General features: G+C 37.8%; 1 protein-coding gene across 11 annotated transcripts in view; it reads left to right on the top strand.

Moving 5' to 3' along the window:
• UTRN (utrophin) overlaps window positions 1–26,532 on the top strand; it is a 504,261-nt gene that overhangs the window by 456,783 nt on the left and 20,946 nt on the right. For all 11 annotated transcript variants that reach the window (XM_036870974.1, XM_036870970.1, XM_036870976.1 and 8 more), the window contains 5 exons: window positions 10,056–10,192; window positions 18,222–18,260; window positions 18,485–18,550; window positions 19,640–19,705; window positions 26,309–26,467. In XM_036870974.1, coding sequence (XP_036726869.1) covers window positions 10,056–10,192; window positions 18,222–18,260; window positions 18,485–18,550; window positions 19,640–19,705; window positions 26,309–26,467 — 467 coding nt within the window. The remainder of the gene's footprint in view (window positions 1–10,055; window positions 10,193–18,221; window positions 18,261–18,484; window positions 18,551–19,639; window positions 19,706–26,308; window positions 26,468–26,532) is intronic.

Raw genomic sequence — 26,532 nt, 5'->3', positions numbered from 1 at the left:
TAAAAACAAAAATAAACAAATGGGACCTAATGAAACTTAAAAGCTTTTGCACAGCAGAGGAAACTATAAACAAGATGAAAAGACAACCCTCAGAATGGGAGAAAATATTTGCAAATGAATCAACGGACAAAGGATTAATCTCCAAAATATATAAACAACTCATGCAGCTCAATATTTGAAAAACAAACAACCCAATCAAAAAATGGGCAGAAGACCTAAACAGACATTTCTGCAAAGAAGACTTACAGATGGCCAAGAGGCACCTGAAAAGCTGCTCAACACCACTAATTATTAGAGAAATGCAAATCAAAACTACAATGAGGTATCACCTCACACAGGTTAGAATGGGCATCATCAGAAAATCTACAAACAACAAATCCTGGAGAGGGTGTGGAGAAAAGGGAACCCTCTTGCACTGTTGGTGGGAATGTATATTGATACAGCCACTATGGAGAACAGTATGGAGGTTCCTTAAAAAACTAAAAATAGAATTACCGCATGACCCAGCAATCCCACTATTGGGCATATACCCTGAGAAAACCATAATTCAAAGACACATGCACCCCAGTGTTCATTGAAGCACTATTTACAATAGCCAGGTCATGGAAGCAACCTAAATGCCCATTGAGAGACAAATAGATAAAGAAGGTGTGGGGTGTGTGTATATATATATATATGTGTATATATATATGTATATATATACATATACACAATGGAATATTACTCAGCCATAAAAAGGAACAAAATTGGGTCATTTGCAGAGGCGTGGATGGACCTAGAGACTGTCATACAGAGTGAAGTAAGCCAGAAAGAGAAAAACAAATGTCGTACATTAACGCATGTATCTGGAATTTAGAAAAATGGTACAGATGAACCGGTTTGCAAGGCAGAAATAGAGACACAGTTGTAGAGAACAAACGTATGGACACCAACAGGGGAAAGCCGGTGGAGGGTGGTGGTAGGATGAATTGGGAGATTGGGATTGGTATATATACACTAATATGTATAAAATAGATAACTAATAAGAACCTGCTGTATCAAAAAAGAAATAAAATAGAAAAACCCCAAGATTTCATATTTTCAGTATTTTTAGAAAATGTAGAAAAATCAGTTTTCTACTGAAAAAATAGAAAAAGTTTTCTTTTTAAAGTTAAAAGTGAAATAACATCTTTTCTTTACAACTGTATATGGTTGGCAAGAAACAAACAAAAACAAAAAGAACAAAGGAAAAAACTAGAAATAGTTGTTTTGTCCACCCCTCTCCACCCCTGCCAGCATCAATGTGTTAATAAGACTATAAACATCAAGTATAGAAAATGCTGATTCATTCTTTGGAAAGCTCTCCATTGAGTTAGTGTAGTTTGTTTCTGGCAGTCTTACTTCTTCAGATGAGACTTGGGATGTTTGCCAGTATGCTGAAAGCACAGCCTCATTGCTCTTTCTCTGATCTCAGCATCCTAAGGTGGGTTTTCGGTTCTTGCCCACTTTACATTATTTTCCCAGTAAGTTGAGTGCATTTAGATTGCTGTTAGCTTTTTTTTAAATTATTTTATTTTATTTTATTTTATTATTTTTGGCTGCATTGGGTCTTCGATGCTGCTTGGGGTCTTTTTTCTCTGGTTTTGGCGAGTGGGGGCTACTCTTCGTTGCGGTGCGCAGGCTTCTCATTGAGGTGGCTTCTCTTGTTGTGGAGCACGGGCTCTAGGCACGCGGGCTTCAGTAGTTGTGGCACACAGGCTCAGTAGTTGTGGCTCACGGGCTCTAGAGTGCAGGCTCAGTAGTTGTGGCACACGGGCTTAGTTGCTCCATGGCATGTGGGATCTTCCTGGACCAGGGCTCGAACCCGTGTCCCCAGCATTGGCAGGCGGATTCTTAACCACTGTGCCACCAGGGAAGCCCTGTTGTTAGCTTTTAAGGTGACATTTGAGCAAAATCCATTTTACTTTGGATGACTCATTACTTATTCTTGACCCTTTGATGATTCTGTTAATGCTAATATTTTAGTTTCATATTTTTCCATTAGAACTGGAAACACTCTGAGCTTATCTTACTAATTTCATCCTACCTATAGAATTCAGTGTGTCTGAATTTCAACTTGTTGAAATCTAGGAAACTTAAAGCAAAACTGAGAGATTGTTTTGCAATTTTTAAAAAACTATTGGAACATCTTTAAGATAAGCCCTATGATAATGAAATGTTCTCTTTAGAAGTATGCATCTATCGTTTGGGACTATTGACTTCTATATGTAAGACGTAATTCCTGCTAATGAGGGTGTTGTTCAACAATGATTTTTGTAGTTGTGTATGATCCAAATAATAATAATTATTCTACTCATGTGCCAAAGACTGTGTTGTTTCTTGTGTAATCTTGGTTTTCCTCCTTGTTCTTCCTTGTTTTCCTCTGTCTATAACTTATGCACATTTGTAGTTAAGTTAAAAGTCTAATGTTGGGAGTATTTGTTAAGGAATTAGGTAATAGTGCCATCCCAAGTCATGAATTGACCAAAGAAATTTTGAGGAGATTTAAAATGAATATGGTTTTGTTTTTTTATTTGTAGTTCTCTAACTCTAAATTTTGCTCTATATGAAGTCTATATTTGTTCCCAATCAAGGAGTAAAACAGAGGAAAATTTAAAATACCCCCAACTTTGGTTGGCAAAATAGAACTCAAGAGTGAAAAATCATCTCATATCAGCTTACACAGGAGTTTTTGGGATTTGGGTAGAGAGTTACATGGACAGACTTACCCCAGGCTACATTTTATAATTCAGCAACACTTTTTAAATAATTGATTTGTACTAGTTGGTGGGGAGCAAGTCAAGAACTAACTACTTAGCATTATCCAAATAAGTTTTCGTTATTATCTCACTGCTTCTTAATAGCAGCATAACAGAGGAAAGTATATTTTAAAGTATTCACATACCCACTTGTCTGTGTAGGTTCAGTTTTTAAATGTTTTTCACAGTGAGTCACCTTCATTTGATTTCCAAAAATGACAGTTTGAAGGACAGGCCTCATTTGGATGTGAGAGTTCTTACGTGCTTGTTAAAAATGAGTCCAGAAGGATTTGGGGGAGATGGTGGTAGCAGTGGCTTCAGAGTTTTCAATCTCTTCTGCCTTTTTGCCATTTTCTTCCCATTTGTAAAGTAGTTACATAAAAAGAGACAGAGATCTAGACAGCAAAACCGAACCTCTGGATAATATTTACAACAAACACTAGGTAATGGGATATCCCCCAAAGAAATCTAGGTGGTAACAAACCACCACCAGTCACAAAACTTGCAACACATTGTTTGGGAGGAAAAAATTTACCTCTACCCGTCTAGGTTCCTCTGACTGGTCTAATAATTAAATTGACGTGAGACAGACTAACAAGAGAAAATCAAAGTTTAATTTTGTGCATACGAGAGACTCAAAGAAATGACCGAAGCAGGCAGTTTTGTACCTTTTAGGCAAAAAAACCCAATAACTTTGTGAAGAACCGACAAGACAAAGAAACTTAGGCTTGGCTACCGATTACTGAAGAATCTAAGCAGATGGTTCACGCAGCTTTCTCAGCCTTGAATTCCCTATTTCTAGCGATAAAGATGTTTCTCTGTGTCCTGGTGCAGGGAGGGTACCTTTTACATGGGAGATTATTTCCTGCTTTCAGGGGGACAAAGAGTAGGGGTCAGACTGTTCTTGCCCTGGCTGTTTCTCAATTAACTTTAATTTAAACGAATCAGTATGCCCCTTGGCATATTTTGGGGTGACAGAACATAGGAAAGAGTTAGAAATAAAAGAAAAATAATTTCAGAAACTGACTAATTAATTTTAGTCTTAATAAACAGAACAGATAAATACCATAAAAGAAGTAGAAGGTGAATAAGAGGCAAATCTTAAAACTTAAAAAGAAGTGAAGAAAGGGCTTCCCTGGTGGCACAGTGGTTGAGAATCTGCCTGCCGATGCAGGGGACACGTGTTCGAGCCCTGGTCTGGGAGGATCCCACATGCCGCGGAGCAACTCGGCCCGTGAGCCACAACTACTGAGCCTGCGCGTCTGGAGCCCGTGCTCCGCAACGAGAGGCCGCGATAGTGAGAGGCCTGCACACCGCGATGAAGAGTGGCCCCCGCTTGCTGCAGCTGGAAAAAGCCCTCGCACAGAAACGAAGACCCAACACAGCCAAAAATATAAATTAATTAATTAATTAATTATTTTTTTAAAAAAAAGAAGTGAAGAAAGCAATATAAGGGATTCAAGAGAAAATGACAAATACTGAAGATAGGCAAAAAAAAAAAAAGACAGAAAGTATGGATAATATGAGTCCCTGAAGAAGAAACCCAAGATAAGGTAGAACAAACCCTAAAAATAAAAATTAAAGGGACCTCCCTGGCCTTTCAGTGGCTAAGACTCGGTGCTTCTCCCGCGGGGGGCGTGGGTTTGGTCTCTGGTTGGGGAACTAAGATCCTGCATGCCTCATGGGGGGGCCAAAAATAAAAAATAAAACAATAAAATAAAATTTAAAAAGAAGGAAATCTAATCAATTCTACTTCCAAAAAAATTTTTTTGAAGAAAATCTTTCCTCCCTCAAAAAAAAAAAAAAAAACCCGGAAGAACAAGAAAAAGTGAATCTGTATACTGAAAGAGTATATTATGCCTGAGAACACTAACTCAGAATGATCAACACTATGGCATATTCTGGTAAAGTTAATGGACTTTAAAATAAAAAAAAAATCCTTTGGTCATTTAAACAAAAGGAAAAATGATTAAAAAGGAAAGAAAATTAAATAACCATCAGACTTTTCAACTGCAATACTTTATACCGAAAGAAAATGGAGGAACATACTTAAGCAACTCAAGGGAAAAATATATGAGCCAAGAATTTCATATCCAGAAAAACCAACTTTCTAGTAACTAGCAAAGGACACAGGAAATGCATCATCAACATGTAAGAGCTCAGGTAATATTGGTCCTATGAGCACTTCTTGGGGAATTTATTAGAGACCAGGCTTAGGCAACCAAAGTAACTAGAGACATAACATCCTACGGACTGATGGAGAGCATTAACTATATTGTTACCAGTAGCACTTAGACTAAATGGGACAACAAGGAAGAGGCTCCTACTGGTCAAAGATGGGACAATTTGAGCTTCAATAATGATAATATAGTTGACCCTTGAACAACTCGGGGGTTAGGAACACCAACCCCCTGGAGAGTGGAAAATCCACATATAACTTTACAGTGGGCCCTCCACATCCACGGTTTGTGTAGTGCTATAGTACATATTTAGTGAAAAAAATCTGTGTATGAGTGGACCCGCGTCATTCAAACCCATGTTGTTCAAGGGTCAACAGTAATTGCAATAGATCAAAACTCATCAAATATGTTAATCTATGAATTCATAACAATATCTTAAAATAATTTAAAAATTGGTCTTCTTTGGAAGATGGTAGGAAACCAGTTCATTACAGGGAAAATTGGTCAATAAAAGAGAAAAATCAAACACGTAATCCTGCCTTTCCTGAATGAGCTGTACTATTGAGTGACTAAATGGATGAAGGGGATGTCCCTAAAATTTGTTTTCAACTAAAAATGAACGGTAGAATTAGAATATCACCATTTTAAAGCCCTCATTGGATGGATATAGGCATTTAGCATGGAAGCTACTAGGATTATGTAAGAGAGATGACCACACATCATGTGTTTGCTATAATCCTACCAAACACCACCAGTAATCTTGCCGAAAGAGCAAACCTGAGTCTCATTGAGTCTCATGCATTCTCTGTATCCAGCTGCCAATTTGCAGGATATCCAAAGGAACATGCTAAACTGCACCAAAAATATGCAACCAGCAAAATCCTACTCTTGAAAACTTTACAGGTTGAATTGCCTGAGTTTCCAACAGATAAATTGTAATGAAATGGCAAGTATGAAGAAGAAATCTGGTAGATTAAAAGTGACTTAAAATATATCTGATTTTAAAAAATGAGCTAGACTAAACTATAGTATCTAAGGACAGACATTGGAGTGATGAAGCTATTTTGAAAACACAAGGAAGTTATTATTATAAAAGTGAGGATGCTGGTTTTAGGGAGATGGGAAGGGGTTAGGACTGGAATGAGGCTTCTGAAATGTCCAACAAAGTTCAATTTCCTGACTGGATCATATTCACCATATAATTTATTTTATTAAACCAGGTGCCTGTTGCATATAGTTTTATATATCTGTGTTTTATTTTGCAATAAAAAGGATTAAAAAATAAAACAGTCCAGTTACAGCCATTTTAAGAGTGGTTATCTCTGGGTGACAGAAGAGCTGGCAATTTTAATTTTTCTCTTTTTTCTCTTCCATGTGTATTTTTTTTCTAATTGTACTTGCACTGAGCATTTCTTATATATGCAATTTAAAAGTTATAAAATGACATTTCAATATAAATTTTGTAAAAATCAGCCACAGGATATCTTAGTAGTACTTTATTTAAAATAAAGGCAAAATTCAGACTGTAATAATAGTTTAGTCAATGGCTATGGCTTCTTTTTCTTACAAAACTTAAGACTGTTCCGTTTTTCTTGGAGAGGTGATATAGCTCTGGTGTGGTGAAAAGACCCAGGTTTGCAAGAGCAGCTCTTGCCTTACTGACCTTGTCAATCTGAATCCCTGAAAGCCTTAGTGTCAGCTTTCTTTTGGGTCAAAATAGTGATGATACTCTCACTGCCCTTGATAGTAAAAAAAAAAGATTGAAGGAAAGCTATTTATAAGGTGAGACTTGTGTGCTAATATATTACCCTCGTTACATCTAATGAGATCTACAAAGTCTTTTGTTCTTTTTATTTCTTTTCTTACAGCAATAAGTGAAAACCTAGTCTTTCGAGAAATGTGTGGATAACTTAACATGCTGGATGATTTCTGTAGTAATGAATGATCCTTTCGATTTCATCTTCATATCATAATATCAATAGTTGTTTGCTTTAAAAAGAACAAGAATAACTCTGTCTCCATACTAGCATGGAGACAGAGTTGAGTTTGATGATATTCATTATGCTAGGTGGGTAGTCCTCTGTTTAGCTTTTTACCAAACCGTTGCTCTAGCACCTTCAAACAGAGAAATATTAGGTACTGTTATTAGATAGGAAATTAGACCAAATATGTACAAATATATTTAAGCCTTTTTTTTTTTTTTTTTGGCCACGCCACGCGGCATGCAGTATCTTAGTTCCCTGACCAGGTATCGAACCTGCACCTCCAACATTGGAAGTGCAGTGTCCTCACCACTGGACTGCCAGGAAATACCCTATTTTAACCTTTTTTGGTGAGAAAATAGGCATAATTCACTTTCTTGGCTCTATCCCAGCTAAAGAATCACATTCCTGTGGGATGAATTACTTTTCACTTTTCCTTTTAATATTGCATAAAGTTTATGGCGTTAGTGAATTTAGTGCCCTTAGATTACAACTGCTGGTGGTAGTTTCTTTTCCTCATTAGCATATATGAGAATGCACTCATTTTTTCTAAATATCAAATTTGAGCATTATCTGAAACCCCTGCTATAACTTTTTGGGAGGCAGGTAGGTGTTTTTTGTTTGTTTTTTGTGGGAGAGAGAAGGGTTTTTTGCTGGTCGGTTGGTTTTGCTTTGTTCTTCCATGTCCTGAATGTATTTAGCTAAAGAATGTGTGATGCGGAATTGGACTTGTACTTTTAATGATGTGTCATTTTTTTCCCAAGCAAGAGTTCACATTGAAACCAAAATAGAGATAAGCTAGAAGAACATTATACTAAGTAAAAGAAGCCAGTCACAAAAGACCACATGTTATTTGATTCCATTTATAAGAAATGTCCAGAGTAGACAAATCCACAGAAACAGAAAGTAGATTAGTGGTTGCCAGAGGCTGAGGGGAGGAGATGGGGGTTGGGAGAGGGGTGGGAATGATTGCTGATCAGTACAGGCTTTCTTTCTTTTTGAGGTGATGATGGTGTTCTAGAATTAGATCGTGGTGATGGTTGCACAACGGCATGAATATACTAAAGGGCACTGTATTGTACGCTGTCCTGGCTGAGGCAGACTGGGGAAGTGGCCCGGTGCCTTGCCCACCTGGCCTTTTCTCCCACCCGCCCCACTCAGGGCTGCCTGAGTTAAAGACCTGGATATGGCTTGAAAATCACTGGCCCGAGCAATAAAAACCTTCTTATTGCCAGATGGAAATGGACCAAGTAAAAGCTGGAGGCCATTACTTCTTTATCTCCTTGTATATTAACAGTGTGTTAAGAGCAGACATAGAAATAAATTGGGTCATAAATGCTTATTATTGCATGGGGCCTTCTTTTTGTATTTCTGTCATGGAAAACTTCTTCCTTTTTTTTTCTCTTTACCAAAACATTCAGGATAAACATATGTATAAACTTAATGATATGTGGTTGTGATACCCATTGCTAAAAGTCCAAATGTCCTTTATAGTAGTGATATATCCTTTTGGCTTTATTCTCTGTACCAGGCATTGTGTCTCTAAATATTGCCTTCTTTACTCCCAACTGTGTTCTGCTTCTCTCTCCTGTTCTGCCTGGTTAGATTTTAATACCCCCAAACCATCATCTTACAGCAACCCTTTTTCCTCTACAGAGTGCCTTGGATTTTTTTTTTTTTTTCCCATTAATAGCTCATTTTCTACACTTTATATTTGGGAAGGTCTGTATCTATATAACTGCAGGTATTATATAGTTTTTTCTTTATTATTCAGGAAAAGATTTGACATTGTGGGTCTGATAGCAAGGCCTACTGATAATGTGGGCTTTGCTTGCTCTACATATCCTTTTAAATAAGGTGAAAATTGATGTATAAATAGCTTGGGCTGATTTATGTTTTCTCTCTGCTCTGCAAGCTTAGAGAATCAGAAGTTTCCTTAACTGTTTACTAGAAGAAGACATATTTAGGTGGAATGGGAGCAAATGGAAAGTAACAAAACCACATAAAGGTTGACTCAATTCAGTCGTTTTAAAAAATAATTACATTTTGTTAAACTTCTGTTTGCAAAACAAGTTTGTATGAGTCTTGGCCATGCTTGTCATGAGGGAAAAGACAGACTGGGGAGGGTGCAAGGCCTGGAGGGGAGCAGGTGGCAGGTAAGTCAATATATTTAGTACTCAGTTTGTTATTATAGAAAAGTCCTCTGGTTTCGCTTTGTAAAGAGGTTGGCGTGAGGTCTGTCTAGTTGTAGAAGGGATAGCCAACTAGGAGTCAGATGACCAAGGTTTCAGTTCAGTTCTGCACACATCAATATTTTAAATACACTTTCAGAAGGACTAAAGTTGATGTCTGTTTAACATTTTCCAAAAAAAACTAGAATTGATGATACAGAGTAGAAAACTGGGGCTCAGAGAACAGTTCATTGAGTGGATGAGGGCTTGGGGGTTGGGGTAGATTTCAGCCCACCTCACCCTAAATGACTAGTAACTAATCATCTTGAACTGCTTCTTAAAAAAGTCACGTTTTATATCGCCATTAGTAATTTAGTCCGTGTCGAATAATTATATGTTTGTATGGTTGGAAAAGAACAAAGAATCTGACAGTATTTCTTGCAATATAGAGAACCAGTGTGGCCCTGCTCTTTCTCTCTTGTGTATTTCTCTTTTTCCAGATTACAATTTATGTTGACTTGTACAGGCTGTATATATAGCTCACCCTGATTTATTCACCTTAGTTAAAACCATATAATATCCAGAATACTTCGTCATCACCAAATGTTTAATAACATTTTGCCGCTTTTTTAGTGAAAGCAATCAACCAATAACATTGCCAAAACTAATTTTACTTTTAGGCCCGATTTTTAACATATTGGGGAAATTATCTACTTATGGTTTATGCTCAACAGAAAATTTAAAATTGTAAACTAATGGCTGGATATATTTAATGATGAGTCCTGATTGCCATGTGTTATGACCTTGTATACTATTCCAAAAATACATAAAGCTACTGAAACTGTGGTCATGTAATTGCATCAGTTTACATCTATTCTAATTTGATTGTAGATAGTTGTCTCCTTCCATTTTAATGAGAAAAGTGTAATTTTTTCAACCTCATAGACAACATCTGGGGAAGATGTACGGGACTTCACAAAGGTGCTGAAGAATAAGTTCAGATCGAAGAAATACTTTGCCAAACATCCTCGGCTTGGCTACCTGCCTGTCCAGACAGTTCTTGAAGGTGACAACTTAGAGACGTAAGTTTAATTTTACTATTAAAACTTGTATTTGTATATGCTCTTATACCTGCTATTTTTATGTTAGTGACAAAAGAGAAATCTGATACCAAAAAAGAATTTGTGTTTTGGTAAAATGTTTCATTTTAAAAGAGGTAAAATAAACTTGGAACCAGTCTTCACAACATGAATTTTGACTGTTTGCTTTTGACGGCACAGCAAAACTTCCAGGTTTAATTTTGCCTGTGTTCCTAAACTTTTAAAATATGTAATAATGTGTCAGCCTTTGCATTAGTCATCTCTTTTATTCTTAAAAATACTTAAAGTAAATTGTGGTATTATATGCTCTTTCATTATTTTATTTATTTTCCATTTTTCTCTCTTTGTGGGATGTTTTTACTATTTCTTGTAGTATGTTTTGCACTCATTTTACATATTTTTTTTTTATAAATTTATTTATTTTATTTATTTATTTTTGGCTATGTTGGGTCTTCGTTGCTGTGCGCGGGCTTCCTCTAGTTGTGGCGAGCGGGGTCTACTCTTGGTTGCAGTGAGCGTGCTTCTCATTGCAGTGGCTTCTCTTGTTGCGGAGCACAGGCTCTAGGCACGAGGTCTTCAGTAGTTGTGGCGCACGGGCTTAGTTGCTCCGTGGCATGTGGGATCCTCTCGGACCAGGGCTCGAACCTGTGTGCCCTGCATTGGCAGGTGGATTCTTAACCACTGAGCCATCAGGGAAGTCCCCCTTTACATTTTTTTTTTTTTAAACATCTTTATTGGAGTATAATTGCTTTACAATGGTGTTAGTTTCTGCTTTATAACAAAGTGAATCAGTTATACATATACATATGCTCCCATATCTCTTCCCTCTTGCATCTCCCTCCCTCCCACCCTCCCTATCCCACCCCTCTAGGTGGTCACAAAGCACCGAGCTGATCTCCCTGTGCTATGCGGCTGCTTCCCACTAGCTATCTATTTTACATTTGGTAGTGTATATATGTCCATGACACTCTCTCACCCTGTCACATCTCACCCCTCCCCCTCCCCATATCCTCAAGTCCATTCTCTAGTAGGTCTGTGTCTTTATTCCCATCTTGCCACTAGGTTCTTCATGACCTTTTTTTTTTTTTTTCCTTAGATTCCATATATATGTGTTAGCATACTGTATTTGTTTTTCTCTTTCTGACTTACTTCACTCTGTATGACAGACTCTAGGTCCATCCACCTCACTACAAATAACTCAATTTCATTTCTTTTTATGGCTGAGTAATATTCCATTGTATATATGTGCCACATCTTCTTTATCCATTCATCCGATGATGGACACTTAGGTTGCTTCCATGTCCTGGCTATTGTAAATAGAGCTGCAATGAACATTTTGGTACATGACTCTTTTTGAATTATGGTTTTCTCAGGGTATATGCCCAGTAGTGGGATTGCTGGGTCATATGGTAGTTCTATTTTTAGTTTTTTAAGGAACCTCCATACTGTTCTCCATAGTGACTGTATCAATTTACATTCCCACCAACAGTGCAAGAGTGTTCCCTTTTCTTCACACCCTCTCCAGCATTTATTGTTTCTAGATTTTTTGATGATGGCCATTCTGACCGGTGTGAGATGATACCTCATTGTAGTTTTGATTTGCATTTCTCTAATGATTAATGATGTTGAGCATTCTTTCATGTGTCTGTTGGCCATCTGTATATCTTCTTTGGAGAAATGTCTATTTAGGTCTTCTGCCCATTTTTGGATTGGGTTGTTTGTTTTTTTGCTATTGAGCTGCATGAGCTGCTTGTAAATCTTGGAGATTATTCCTTTGTCAGTTGCTTCATTTGCAAATATTTTCTCCCATTCTGAGGGTTGTCTTTTGGTCTTATTTATGGTTTCCTTTGCTTTGCAAAAGCTTTTAAGTTTCATTAGGTCCCATTTGTTTATTTGTGTTTTTATTTCCATTTCTCTAGGGGCTGGGTCAAAAAGGATCTTGCTGTGATTTATGTCATAGAGTGTTCTGCCTATGTTTTCCTCTAAGAGTTTGATAGTGTCTGGCCTTACACTTAGGTCTTTAATCCATTTTGAGTTTATTTTTGTGTATGGTGTCAGGGCGTGTTCTAATTTCATACTTTTTACATGTACCTGTCCAATTTTCCCAGCACCACTTATTGAAGAGGCTGTCTTTTCTCCACTGTATATGCTTGCCTCCTTTATCAAAGATAAGGTGACCATACGTGCGTGGGTTTATCTCTGGGCTTTCTATCCTGTTCCATTGATCTATATTTCTGTTTTTGTGCCAGTACCAAACTGTCTTGATTACTGTAGCTTTGTAATATAGTCTGAAATCAGGGAGCCTGATTCCTCCAGCTCCATTTTTCGTTCTCAAGATTGCTTTGGCTATTCGGGGTCTTTTGTGTCTCCATACAGATTGTGAAATTTTTTGTTCTAGTTCTGTGAAAAATGCCAGTGGTAGTTTGATAGGGATTGCATTGAATCTGTAGATTGCTTTGGGTAGTAGAGTCATTTTCACGATGTTGATTCTTCCAATCCAAGAACGTGGTATATCTCTCCATATTTTTTTTTCCCATATTTTTAATATAAGTTTATTAATAATACTTAATCTCTTGCTTCAGATATATACCTATACTAAATCTCATCACAATCTCACATTACATTTCTAATTTTTTTTTTTCTTGAACATGAAGACAGCGAAATGAGACAGCTTTATATTGTACATGAAATAGACAAAATTTCTTAAAAGTATATAATTTGAGTTTACAAACATAAATGAAACAAAGCTTCAAGTAACAAAACTACTTTGGGATTATAAAGCAGAGAAGAGCAATTTATAGCCTGAAATGAAAAGAAAAAGAAATTTTAAAGTGAGCCTGAAGAAATGCAAGAGCAAATTTTAAATTACTAAACAATTATACATCAAGATCAAAATAAATAAAATTTTAAATCTTTGAATCACTTTTTTAAAATATCAGCATAAATATGCCGGCCAAGGCAATTTTCTTGTGCTTGAATCTTGGGGGAAATTAACTTTTATTGCTAATCATCACCAGAGTGCCTAGTTGTAAAGAATAGTGAAGTTCTAGTTACAGAAATATGCCCTCTCAAATAACTACAGAAGAGAAGCTCCGAAGTGTGAAGTCTGGAGTTTCCTACATTATACAGTAGAGAAAATTGTAATAAGAAGTATAAAAATGTGTTGACATTTAACCTTCAAAACTCATAATTCATTTTATTGTGTACATGAGAGAGAATCAGAGAATAGTAATCGTCCAGTATATTATGACAGTCCGTGTCTCAAAGATGTCAAAATAGAGGGATAGACTATTTAGTCCATTTTTTTTTCCAGATAAAACCCTATAGACCAGGGACTTTGCTACATTTACGTGCAGTCTTTTTTTTTTAATTTGTTGAACTGCTAAGAAGTAGAAGAAAGACCACAGCCAAAGCATAGTAGGTATTTTTATCCCTCTATAGGTAACATTATGGGTGAGCAGGCAGAAAGAAATATAAAGCAGCTGTATATGTAGATAAAAATACCACATACTCATTTAAAGCATACCAAGAAATTCAAACTTTCGGATAACCTTGATTGATTTCAAATTCTGTACAATTTAAGATATATGCCTCCCAGTCATTTTTTCCACAGTACATTTTAGAAGAAATGTTTTTGAAACGATTTCAATTTAAAGGACACTACTCAAATACTTAAAATCTATAAGGAAAAGTATATCTTTGGTCCTCTGTTTTGTGGGTAGATTTTTTTTCTTTTTTTTCAAAAGTGTATGATAATACATTATTTGTTTTAGTATCTAATATATAGCTTAACTATGCTGAACACCTTCTAATAAAGACAAAATTTTACTTATCTTGGTATCAGATCTAAATAACCTTTGGAGTAACTGCCTGAAGCATAGAATTATCACACAATGCTTTTATTTATAGGATAATTTGATAGGTTTGAAGTAGTGATGTGCCTTTCACTCTTTGGATAAACCATTTGGGACCATTTATGTCCCAGATATATGCATCTTCATATGAGTCATACAGATAGATAGATCTTTTAAACTCCTTTTAAGCAATTTTGATAATTTGCCTTTCACTGTCAAAATAATCACTGACATCAATCATTCTATTCTGGGTGACTCAGTGAAAGTAAAAAAGAACAGAAAAGTATGCCAAATAATTTTGTGCTACGATTTTTGGCTGTAACTCTGAAGATGCTTCATTTTAGCTAACATGAATTTACCAGCATTGTCAGTGAGAGGAAAACAAGAGAAAGAAAAGAAGGAGTGTAAGATTAAGTCAGATGTCACAAGATCATTTTTGAAAAAGATTTATGAGCTACTGGATACATTGGGCAGGTTTTCTTCTTTCTTCACTCCTAGGATACGTTCTTGGAGTTGGTATAGTTCATTTTTCTACTGAGCCCTTTCCAGTACAAGGCCACTTAATCTTCTGGTGTAACAATTTACATGAGTGGGTAGTAAAAAATTTGATTTCATTTATTCTCCTATTTGCGGGAAGAGAACATTGGAGAAAAACCAGCAAAGTGGTAAATGTGTTGAAGTTATATATGAAGCTGATTAGAATTTTCTTTTGCTTCTTTCTCTTTCATCTCTGCAAAATGTAAGGTCTTATCCCCTATCCAGTAATTATACATGCATGCGTGGAGCGGATTTATGAGAAAATTAGATATTAGTAAAAGAAGGTAAACAAATCCATGATTAGGCTTATTTGATTAATTTTATAACTATGCAAAATTTTTTTTCAAAAAATAAATCAAAATAAATGAGTAGAGCTTGATGAAAGAGTTAACCGTTGAAAATAAACCTGAGAAACAGGCTCAAAGAGTGACAAAGTAATTTGAGAATTGAGTGAGATTTACTGGCCAAAAAGGTTTCCCTGAAGATTAAAAGGAGTAAAATAGACACCTCTCTCCCTGGTATTGGTTAAGGTGGAGTAGATGAGTTTCATGTTTTTTTAAGTTCTTACCGTAGCAAGAACCAACTCGTAGTAAGTGGAATTATGGTTGTGGGAGCATTGCACTGGCAGGAAGTGACAGCTAACCTGAGAACTGAAAGAGTAATAGGGCCAAACACTCAGTGTTTGGTGCCTGGGGAGGAGAAGGAGAGTTTCAAGCCACTGCAAACATTTTCAAAAGCCTGAAGACAAGATTGTTTCAGAAACTGGGATGGGAAGCTGGAAATCGTGACAAGAAATGAAAATGGAGAGAAAAGCAAGAACCAGATAATGAAGGACCTTGTAAGCCATGCCACGGTGTTTGTAGGTTACCTGAGAGCCGTGGGGAGCTATTGAAGATTTGTATGTTAGAGCACACTGGGACTGCACTTACTCCGCTTGGGGAGAAATGGACTTCAGAAGGCAAAAAGATTGGAAGCATGAGGAGCAGTCTGCTGAGAATTTAAGGCACCAAAGGAGTCACGAAGTTCTTCAAAGAAAGTCTGGGTTAACATTAAGTATATTTAGTAGAGTCTGATTCCTTCCATATTAGTGTGTGATTAACCAAACTCTGTTCAAACACCACTTTGGAAAGCAGGGATAGGCTGCATTATGAAGTCTGGGCTAACACATAGATTGGTCTTATTTTTAACCCCCTTTAATCATAGATTCTAACAATGCAGGGAGAATATTGCCCAGTTTTCCTCTTCTAGAATTAAATGAAAAAGCTTATCACGTAACATTTTTTTTCTGCACATCAAGGTACTTTGAAGTCAGTAAAGCCTAAACTTCTGGGGGTTTTTTTAATCTTTATTTCTTTTCTTAGAAATTTTCACAGTATATAAAAAACTTTCTCTTGAGAAACTTCAATTCATCTTTTTACCTCTGCCATTCTTATCTTAGTTCAGTGAATCACTTATTGTGCTAACTGAATTAACCTTACAGGAACCAGTCAAGCAGTTTCACAAAGCTTTCCTGAGTTCAATTAAGATCAAAAAATACATGTTTCTTACATTTAAAGCTCACAGCGAATGTTGTGGCACACTTGAATTTTAGAAATGGTCTCTCAAGCAGTTCCTATTTTTTAGAAAGTGTATAGCAAATCATTTACCTGACACCATCCATATTTCAGAGTTAATGAAAAGTGATGTAAAAAGACTATTGAATAATACTGTTTTGTTTCATTGTTGTTGTATCTATTTTATACATGGGTAATTAAGTCTATATACAGTATAGATGTTCTGACAAACACAGACTGGATAAATGCCTGTTTTTGAAAGTAGGTCCAAAGAGTCTCAGTTTTCCATCCCAATAAGATGACCTTCCATCTTCTTTTAATCTTTGCTATTCAGACATCAACTTTTGCTTCCCAGTAGGAGATAATGAGATCATTAACTTGTTCTTGAGTATGTATCTGTAATAGAAATAGGAGAATCAAGTAGATCTAGAATAATTTAAACTTTCCTTCCTCTTTGTTTCAATCAGCATTAGCTTTTGCAGGAGACTTTACTTAATTAGAAAACTAATTTTCTTTAGAATTTTAAATTTCCACATTCATCAGTATTCCCTCCTCTTCCTTCCCCTCCAGTAAAAAAGGTTAGGGTTTGAACTAGCTTTTTTTGTTTTTTTGGCTGTGTCGGGTCTTCGTTTCTGTGCGAGGGCTTTCTCTAGTTGTGGCAAGCGGGGGCCACTCTTCATCGCGGTGCGCGGGCCTCTCACTATCTCGGCTTCTCTTGTTGCGGAGCACAGGCTCCAGACGCACAGGCTCAGTAGTTGTGGCTCACGGGCTCAGTTGCTCCGCAGCATGTGGGATCTTCCCAGACCAGGGCTCGAACCCGTGTCCCCTGCATTAGCAGGCAGACTCTCAACCACTGCGCCACCAGGGAAGCCCCCTGAATTAGCTTTTAATTAGGATCATTTGTTTTCAAATGATACATGGAGACCTCGGGATTTCTAGGCAGTGCTGGGAGGTTGGAGTGTACCCCCAGGGCTGGGAGGGATACTGAATAATCAAGTTCCAGTCTCAAGCCCTGATTCAAGCAATGTTCTTTTTGTCAGTTTCTTAGATAGAACTTCTGGATAAAATTTTGTTTGAAGAGAGTGAGTGTATCATGATCTAGAAAAGTTGCTTTCAGTTTTATGGATAATTGAGAATTTTGGCCAGGTGTAGAGGAAAGCGTGGCATCTAGGTTGTATCTTTTTTTCAGTGAATCTGTGAGGTTGAGATACTTTGTGTACACCTGGATTTGAATTTTTACGTTTAAAATTGAGCAAAGATTCAGAACATTCTCGTCTTATCGCAACTCTGCCGTCAATATACAATGTAGTCTTTGGTATTTAACTTTACCATTCTGATCAAGTTTCTTCTCCAGGAAAAACAAAAATATGATTGCATCTCCCTTCGGTATGTTATGGAACATTATTGTTTAAATTTTGAGCTATTTTAGAGCGTTCTGTTTCTTTTTTCAATCAGATTATTTAGAGATGTGTTTGCTATCTATAACAAATATCCTGTAATATCTGTGAAAAGGCCCCTGCAGGCACTTGAATACACAGTATCTCTTCTAGAATAAACAGTCATTTCTGTTAGTTTTGATTTTGTCACGGTGGACCTCAGGGCAACCAAACATGGGAGTGGAAGACAATTGAGAATGTCCCCCACCCCTACGCCCCACTGCTTTTTTTTTTTTATATAAATTTATTTATTTTATTTATTTTATTTTTGACTGTGTTGGGTCTTCGTTGCTGCACGCGGGCCTTCTCTAGTTGTGGCGAGCGGGGGCCACTCTTCATTGCGGTGCGCAGGCCTCTCACCGCTGTGGCCTCTCCTGCTGTGAAGCACGGGCTCCAGGCACGCGGGCCCCAGTAGTTGAGGCTCGTGGGCTCAGCAGTTGTGACACAGGGGCTTAGTTGCTCCGTGGCATGTGGGATCCCCCCGGACCAGGGCTCGAACCCATGTCCCCTGCATTGGCAGGCGGATTCCAAACCACTGAGCCACCAGGGAAACCCCGCCCCACTGCTTTTGTCTTAAATTGCTCTAAAGTGTTTGTTCTATGACTTTTGTCTCCCTCTGCCCTCTTTGCAGTCCTATCACACTCATCAGTATGTGGCCAGAGCACTATGAGTGAGTATTCACAGCTTTATATGCACAAGACTGATGTTCTGATCAGCTTTATTAGCATGGGGTGATTACTAAACTCTTGTTCTAAAATAATAGTTCTGCCTCCTGGGTAACAATCCTAGTGGTTTGTTTGCATGTCAAATTATTATTTAACTAAGCTAACGTTCCTAAAGTAGCATCTATCAACATTTGTGTGTAAAACTGTTTATTTGCTTTCTCTCTTATAGCCCTTCACAGTCTCCTCAGCTGTTTCATGATGATACCCATTCAAGAATAGAACAGTACGCTACACGGTAAGAAACTTTCATAGGAGCCCTCCACTGCACTGCCACCCAGAATGTATCTCTTTCTGTATTAATCTTATGTCATTAACATGCCTTGATTTAAGGGAGGTAGTTTTGCAGAAGTCGTGATTCCATCATATTTGAAATCTGGGCTTTCATCTCTCCATGTTGTAATTTGCACTTTACCAAACACCTGCTATACGTTCTGTGGACTAAATCTCCATGGAATGTGATTACTGAGCTCATGAGAATCCAAACACTGTACAAGCAGGGTTTAGATAATGTAACCCAGTTTCAGGGAATGAAAGTAGGGATTGAAAGTGTTCTCAGGAGAGGGTGCACATATGAATTAAAATATGTAATTAAATGTATGGTAAAGCTTTATTATAGGGGTTTATTTTAGAGTCCCCAAACAATATAGAGTATAGGCTGGTCTTGATGGTATGTACAAACTTTCAGGAAAAAAATATACACTAAGCATTGGCAGTGCTAGTTACTACCTATGCCTTAAAAGGTTAGTTCAAGCACCATAAAATAGTAACATTTGAACTGAGTCTAGGCCAAGTAGAAATTTTGGGAGAAAGTCAGGCTTGGACCATTGGAAAAACATACTCAAAAGCATTGAGCTAGGAAAGAACATGGTTTATTTAAAGGATTGCAGGTGGAGAAAGGGGAAAGGATGAGAAGGAATGAAGGGACAGAAGCTGAAGTCCAATAATGGGGGGTCCACTTGCTAAGGAGTAGGATTCTGTCCTTTGGTAAAGGGGAGTCATGGAGAGTCTTTAAACACGAGAGGAACATAATCAGATTTGTGTGAGAATGAAGACTGACTTAAGGGTCCGGGAGCTCAATTCCGAGACTAGGTCTATTAGGAGACTAAGTAACAGGATATAAAATAAAGGTCTCCAGGCCTTAAGGCAGTGGTGATAGAAATATAGCTCAACATTAGATGTTGTTTTAATTTCAAAGTCTTGCCAGGGGATTTGGGCCGTTCTGTATTTTGTGAGAATTAGGACAGTTTAAGGAACACTGAGGATGTACCAATCGACTATGCCCTATATGGCCACATTCTCTAACCTCCTTATTTTCATTTTTCAGACTGGCCCAGATGGAAAGGACTAATGGGTCTTTCCTCACTGATAGCAGCTCTACCACAGGAAGTGTGTAAGTAAATCATGAAATTAGTGCTGCCTGGGAAAGCTACTTCTTGTATTATGGCTGTCGGATATAATCTTCATTGATTGCAGCCCTGAATTTTGATCCCAATCAAAATTGCTAAGTGTGGTTATAAAAATGTCTACATAGATTTTATGCTTTCAAGGCATGATAGTATAAATTGGATATGTTTATTTATTTAGTTTCATATAAGTTACTGAAAAAAATCCTACATTTGGCCACTCATCTGCCTCAAGAAAATCAGATTGTTTTATTTATAAATACAGGTATAGATATTCATTCCATTTGTCTGATATTTCATGTTAATTTAACAAATGTAATTCTACAGAATATGTGCCATTCTGTAAAACTCTCTTCCTTCTGTGTGCTCACATTTTCTCCATAATCTCTGCCATTTAATAATTATAACCCGTACAGGCTTGGACTTCTCTTCCCCACCCTTCATTGAAAAGTGTTAACTCCTCTGCCAATATCTGATTTTATTAGCAACTAGGAAAAGCCTCCTTAACTTAAGAATACTTTTTAAAAACCTTTCTAGACAGATATTTTATCTCTGATTATCCCACTGTTGTGTGCCAGAACTTTTCCCACCCTCCACCACCTTGGAATTAACATTTTAAATTCCGAATGATGTCTATAAGATTTCAATAGTGTCAAGTTCACTTGACTCACACAGATTCATTGTGGTCTGGATCTGGTGGGAAGCTGTAAGGTAGCCAGGAAAGTTGTAGAACATGGTTCTTAGGTGTTTTATACTAAAAAAGATCATGGAGAGAGCCAAGTTGAAATACCTTAGGGCACTCTAACATGGAATGTCTTCTGGTCAATATTTTTTAAAAATTGTTTTACTATCATTAAGCTTATAAATAAAAGCTCTCAGGAGATTGTTCAATTTTAAATTTCAAAGATTAGCAAGTTAATACTATATAATAATACAGTAGTGATTTACCTTATTATTAATGTACTGTGAGTTTGGAACAATTCCCAAAGCAAGATAATAGCATATTCATAATGCTTGTTTCATATTTAACCTCCTAGCATGTATTTCTTTTTTTTTTTAATGTAGATTTTTTTTTCTTTTTTTAAATTTAATTTTATTTATTTATTTATGGTTGTGTTGGGTCTTCGTTTCTGTGCGAGGGCTTTCTCCAGTTGCGGCAAGCGGGGGCCACTCTTCATCGCGGTGCGCGGGCCTCTCACTATCGCGGCCTCTCTTGCTGCGGAGCACAGGCTCCAGACGCGCAGGCTCAGTAATTGTGGCTCACGGGCCCAGCCGCTCCGCGGCATGTGGGATCTTCCCAGACCGGGGCACAAACCCGTGTCCCCTGCATTGGCAGGCAGATTCTCAACCACTGCGCCACCAGGGAAGGCCCTAGTATGTATTTCTTATAAAGCAGTTAAGTATCTTGAATATCCTGAATCCACATGACTTCCACCACGTTTGACAAATAGCTAAAGAATTAAACAAAATTAAAAAATAATCATTAAAACCAAAATAATTAAAACCAAACTTAAATTCTTTAGAATGTGTTTTTTGCATCTTGTGAACAGAGTAAAGGCAATGCTCAAAGTTAGTTTCTCCTATTTTCAAATTAGAATAAGCACTATTTATTTTTAAATTTAGCACCAATGCCTGAGAAAAGACAATAATCAGAAGCTGAATACATTTTAATATACTATCAGCAGATATCTTAACTCATTCTTCCATCTAGCAAATATTTATTGTAACCCTACCTTGCAGTAGTGTGCTGGAGGCAACTGTGAAAGCTGGTTGTTAAATTTTCAAGAAGTTTGTAAGCTTCTTGTTAAACAGAGCGGTTATTCAAGTTCGTTTGTATACACTTGCAGTTCAATAGATTAGGTTAAAATAAAAACAAAAGTAATACTCAAAACTCATCACATCCTAATTATTTTACTTCACTTTACTATTATCTGTGCTCTTGGGGTGTCAGGTGGTGTGCAACTGTGTATCTTTTCGCAGCTCTACCGTTCTGTGAAGTCATTAGCTTAAATTGGCAGTGAGGAAGGTATTTAAACCATAGAATTAAAAATGCTACAAATCAGGGCCTTTTTATTTACTTATCTTGTAGAGAACCTGCTGGTAAACACTTAGCAGCACACCACTGCCATGCGCCCAATACTGTGTAGATAAAGGTCCATCTGTCTTCAGGAATCTTACAGGCTAGAGGGGAGATGGATAAGTGTTCCCACAGGGGAGGAACATGGTGAGGGCATTTGAAGTAGACAAAATAATGGGCCCCAAAAGAAGTCGACATCCTAATCCCTGAAACCTATGAATGTGTCACTTTACATGGCAAAAGGGACTTTGCACAAGTGATTAAATTAAGGATCTTGAGATGGGAAGATCATCCTGGATTACCTAGGTGGGTCCAGTGTAGTTGCAAGGGTCTTTGAAAGAGGGAGGAGAGTCAGTTAGGGAAGGGGAGGTAACCATAGAAGCAGAGGTGAGATACAGAGATTTTACAGGTGCTACGCTGCTGGCTTTGAAAATGGAGGAATGTGGTGGCCTCGAGGTGCTGGAAAAGGCAAGGAACCAAATTCTCCCTTCTATGGGAGATTAAATTAATAGTGTAAGAATGTATAAATCACTAAAGAGAAATTGTTTTCCAGTTACTGGTACATTAATATTTTCTTAATGAATATGTTAATAAATCTTACTTTGATAAAGCCAATCTGGAATTTCTTTGCTCTTTCACAGTTTGAACTACTGAGTATTCTGGGGTTCTTTTCCTGTGAACATGCAGGGGTTCCATCAAGTGAGAACGCTAACAAGGACTCAACCCTCAAAACCCTACTCTGGACCTAAAATCCAGTGGTTTGACATGAAATGGTCATTTTTTCTCCCTTAAATGTATAATATTTACCTTTAAAATATTTTCATTTTAATCAGTACTATTGACTTGACAAGATGAATAAGTATTACAATAATAAATTTGTAATTCAACATCTGCTGGGCCCAATCTCCCAAATTTGGTTTTGGGTGATCTCAGCCATAGGCAATCAAAGAAAGCCCTATGCCTTGAGATATGAATTTTGAGGCTTGAATTTTGAGACTTGAGATATGAATTTTGAGACTTGAACTTGTAATTCTCTCTAAGTTACCCAAGGCCCTTTTAGTCATTTGTATCTGCAGTTTGAGCCTTTCTCTGTCCTTCAAACTGGTCTATGAAACCAACTCCCTGACTCCTCACAATGTTCATCTTCTGTGAAGCTGGTTAATTAGTCGTTGTACCTCCATGCATCATGGGCTGCTACCTCCCCAGCCTAGACCTGAATCAATCTCGTGGCTTTTTACCCCCACATAAACCCAATTCCCAATATTCCCTTTTCTCCTGAAAGTCTGACTGTAGACAATTTAAAGGCATTAATTTTAAGGATACTAATTTTCTTTCAAGGAGGAATTGAGCAACCATGTCTCAAAAAGAGACAGGACTCAGGATAGTCCTGGGGAATCTGAGTAGCTGGAACTCAAGGACATCTCCTTAGGCCATTGCCATCAGGATGTCTCACTCCATCTGCCCATGAGTGACACTGTTGTTTGTGGAAGGATCAAATTGGGGGGCTGGCCTGATTGGCACTGGCATTGCTGTTTGCAACTCTGAAGCCTGGAACAGAAAAAATCTTTAAAGGAAGGAAATTGCGGACAAAGCGCTTTGCTGTACATTTACTTGACCTGGTTGGTCATATGAATGGCTAGGTTAGGACTCTAGACCTTGTCCATTGACTTTGGACATTGAATATTATGGAGAGTTGGAAGCTAAACATTTTTCTTTCTTTACAACCGATTTCCTGTTTTGTTTTGATTTCTGGCTGATTTCTTGAGATGCTTTATCCTGAATAGATAACATTTTCACTGGGATATATATGAACATTTTTCTTTTGTTATTATTTCTTTTTTGCATACTCAGTCTTTTTAGTTTCTATACTCCTCTTTTTCGCCTGAGAAATATTTACAAATGTTCTCCTCTACTCTTACTTTATTACTTTATTATTTCATTTTATCATTTAGTTTATATGCACTGTATTTTTATGCTTTGTCCATTTGTCCTGTCCATTTATTAGATCTGTACTTTTTAATCCTCTCTTATTATGGCCTCTCTCTTCACTTAAATTGAGTGAAGTGCCTCCAAGCATCACTGACTTAGAGTCTTGTCATCCTTAGCAGCTAATTGGTGTCCCTGTGGTGCTGATACATTAGCCTCACAGCCTTCTCTGCTCCTTCATAATACAGTTACGTTTAGGGTATAATAATAAATTACCCATTTACTCCCTCTCAGGAAAATACCCTCCCCCACCTCCAAACACACACGCACATACCTCCTTGCCAGGTTTCTGTTTGATTTTGCGACAGGGGCATCCTAGGAGCTTTGGGTTCTGCTTTCTTTCTTTCTTTCTTTTTTAATTTATTTTTCTGACCGCACTGCACAGCTTGTGAGATCTTAGTTCCCCAACCAGGGATCAAACCAACGCCCCCTGCAGTGCAAGTGCAGAGTCTTAACCACTGTACCGCCAGGGAAGTCCCTGGATTTCTGCTTTCAAACACTGCTGCTCTGCATTGGTGCAGGACCCATTCCTTCCTCTTATCCTCACCCTTCTAAATTTAGAAGAAAGCCTGAGATTCTTCTAAGAGGCTCCCTTATTTATTTCACAGCGATATGGTGTTTTCGCAGGACAGGTATCAAAGGATGATGCCATAGCTTATTTCAGTCCTTCCCATCTATGTTTCTTATTTCCAGTTTCTAACTGTGTTGAAAGAGTCCCACTCCTTTTTTATTCATTTGATAGTAGAAAGAAGGTGAGATCAGGGAGGTTTACTGATAAAGGAAGCAAAGTAAATCAGCAAGTGGCTCATTTGAACCTGGGCTTTGGCTGTTTTGCAGGCCTAACAGTCATTATTTTCAGTTCCTTCTTTATCTTGCTCTGATCTCAGTGCTCAGGAGATACCTTTTCTAAGAACTCACTACCTCTCAGATGCAATTTCATGTCCCCTCTTTATCAGAGTAAAGTGTGATAACACAGGGTTGGATTTTCAAATTTGACTCACAGAATCAAAGATCTCACCTAGTATCAAGCATTACTCATAAGCAAAAGGTCCAGGACTGCCCATGCCACTCACCAGGTTACTTCTGCGTTAGGAGGTGCTCTGACCACAGGGTAACAGATGAGGTCTTTAAGGGATATTTGCAGTCACATCACTTACACAGTAGGGAGCTGGTTCAGTCATGGAATAGCTCCATTTTATACTCTGATAGCTACATAACTTACAAGATGTTTTTCTGAAGCCCTATCCTGTAAATCCATAGATTCCAGGATTTGTTTACCAAAAGCCATCAAAACAGATCAGGGTACAGTCTGCCAAAGGTATTCTATAGCAGGACTCTCCTGCTAGTATTAGCCAGGAAGTCTGTCATTTGCACATTTACAAGGAGATCTGACTGGATCTCTGGTAAAAGAAGGGAAGGGACTCCAGTCTTGCTGATAAGCATTTCCTTCACATAAACATATCAACTTTGTCTTCTTTGTTATACTTCTGTTTCTGTCAATCATTAGATTTGACCACATTATTAATATGTCTAGTTCATTAGACAAGTAGTTAGAAAAGTGGAAGAACCCAAGTCAATTAAATGGAGTTCCTTGTTTAATGCAGAATGATTGATCCTAGAAGTGACATGCTGATAATATCAAGTAAGATATCTGTAGCTATTTTATAAATATCTACAATTATAATTTATGCTAAGTTATTTAAATGAAAGAATATAAGGATTTGCTTCTCCCACGCTTTGGGTTACAGAGCGTTATAAAATTGCTTTTAACCACATGCTAAAGACAGTGAAATCAACTAGTTGATTGGGACTGCTGTAGCAAAAGACTACAAACTGGGCAGCTTATAAATGACTAACATTTTTTTCTCATAGTTCTGGAGACAGGGAAGTCCAAGATCAAGGAGCCAGTGGATTTAGTACCTGATGAGGACCCCCTTCCTGGTTCATAGCTGTCATTTTGTAGTTCCCTCACATGGCAGAAGCAGGAAGGGAGCTCTCTGGGGTCTCTTTCATAAGGATACTAATCCTAATCTTGGAGGCTCCACCCTCATGACCTAATCACCTCCCAAAGACCCTACCTCCACACACCTTTACACTGGGGATTCGGTTTCAACATAATTTCGGGGAGGGGAAACAGTCTATAGCAGTTTATTTTTAATTAACAGTCTTTTAGCCTACTCTTTTGGCATTCAGTTATTGATTTTGCCTATCAAGTCTTTTATATTAACTATTTAAGTGTTGTACTTTATTTTATATCCTCTGCTGAGTAAAATACCTCTTCTAAGGTTTGTGAGATATACATGTTAGACCAAGGCAAAGCATGAAATGTTGGTATGTGTGTATAGTATACATACACTATTAGGTAAAATATCTTCCCAGAGTTTTAAAGTGAGGTCATTGGGACATTGAGCTTTAAGGCAGTCATGGCTCAGTAGCCATCCTGACCATCATTGTTTCTACTTCCTTTACCTCCGGAGACATCCATGTCCAGATGTGAGCCTTTTTGTGGTCTCCTTTGCCTCCATAGGGAGGACGAGCATGCCCTCATCCAGCAGTACTGCCAGACGCTCGGCGGGGAGTCCCCTGTGAGCCAGCCCCAGAGTCCCGCTCAGATCCTGAAGTCGGTAGAGAGGGAAGAACGCGGAGAACTGGAGCGGATCATTGCTGACCTTGAGGAAGAACAAAGGTGTGCTAGACCTGGGAGGAGAAGATGTGTCACCCTGGGAAAACTTCTGATGGGGAATTCTTTCA

Source organism: Balaenoptera musculus, chromosome 12, assembly GCF_009873245.2.
Source record: "Balaenoptera musculus isolate JJ_BM4_2016_0621 chromosome 12, mBalMus1.pri.v3, whole genome shotgun sequence".
Classification (NCBI taxonomy): Eukaryota; Metazoa; Chordata; class Mammalia; order Artiodactyla; family Balaenopteridae; genus Balaenoptera; species Balaenoptera musculus.
The sequence above is the reverse complement of the archived record's forward strand: the minus strand, read 5'-3'. Positions and strand labels throughout refer to the sequence as shown.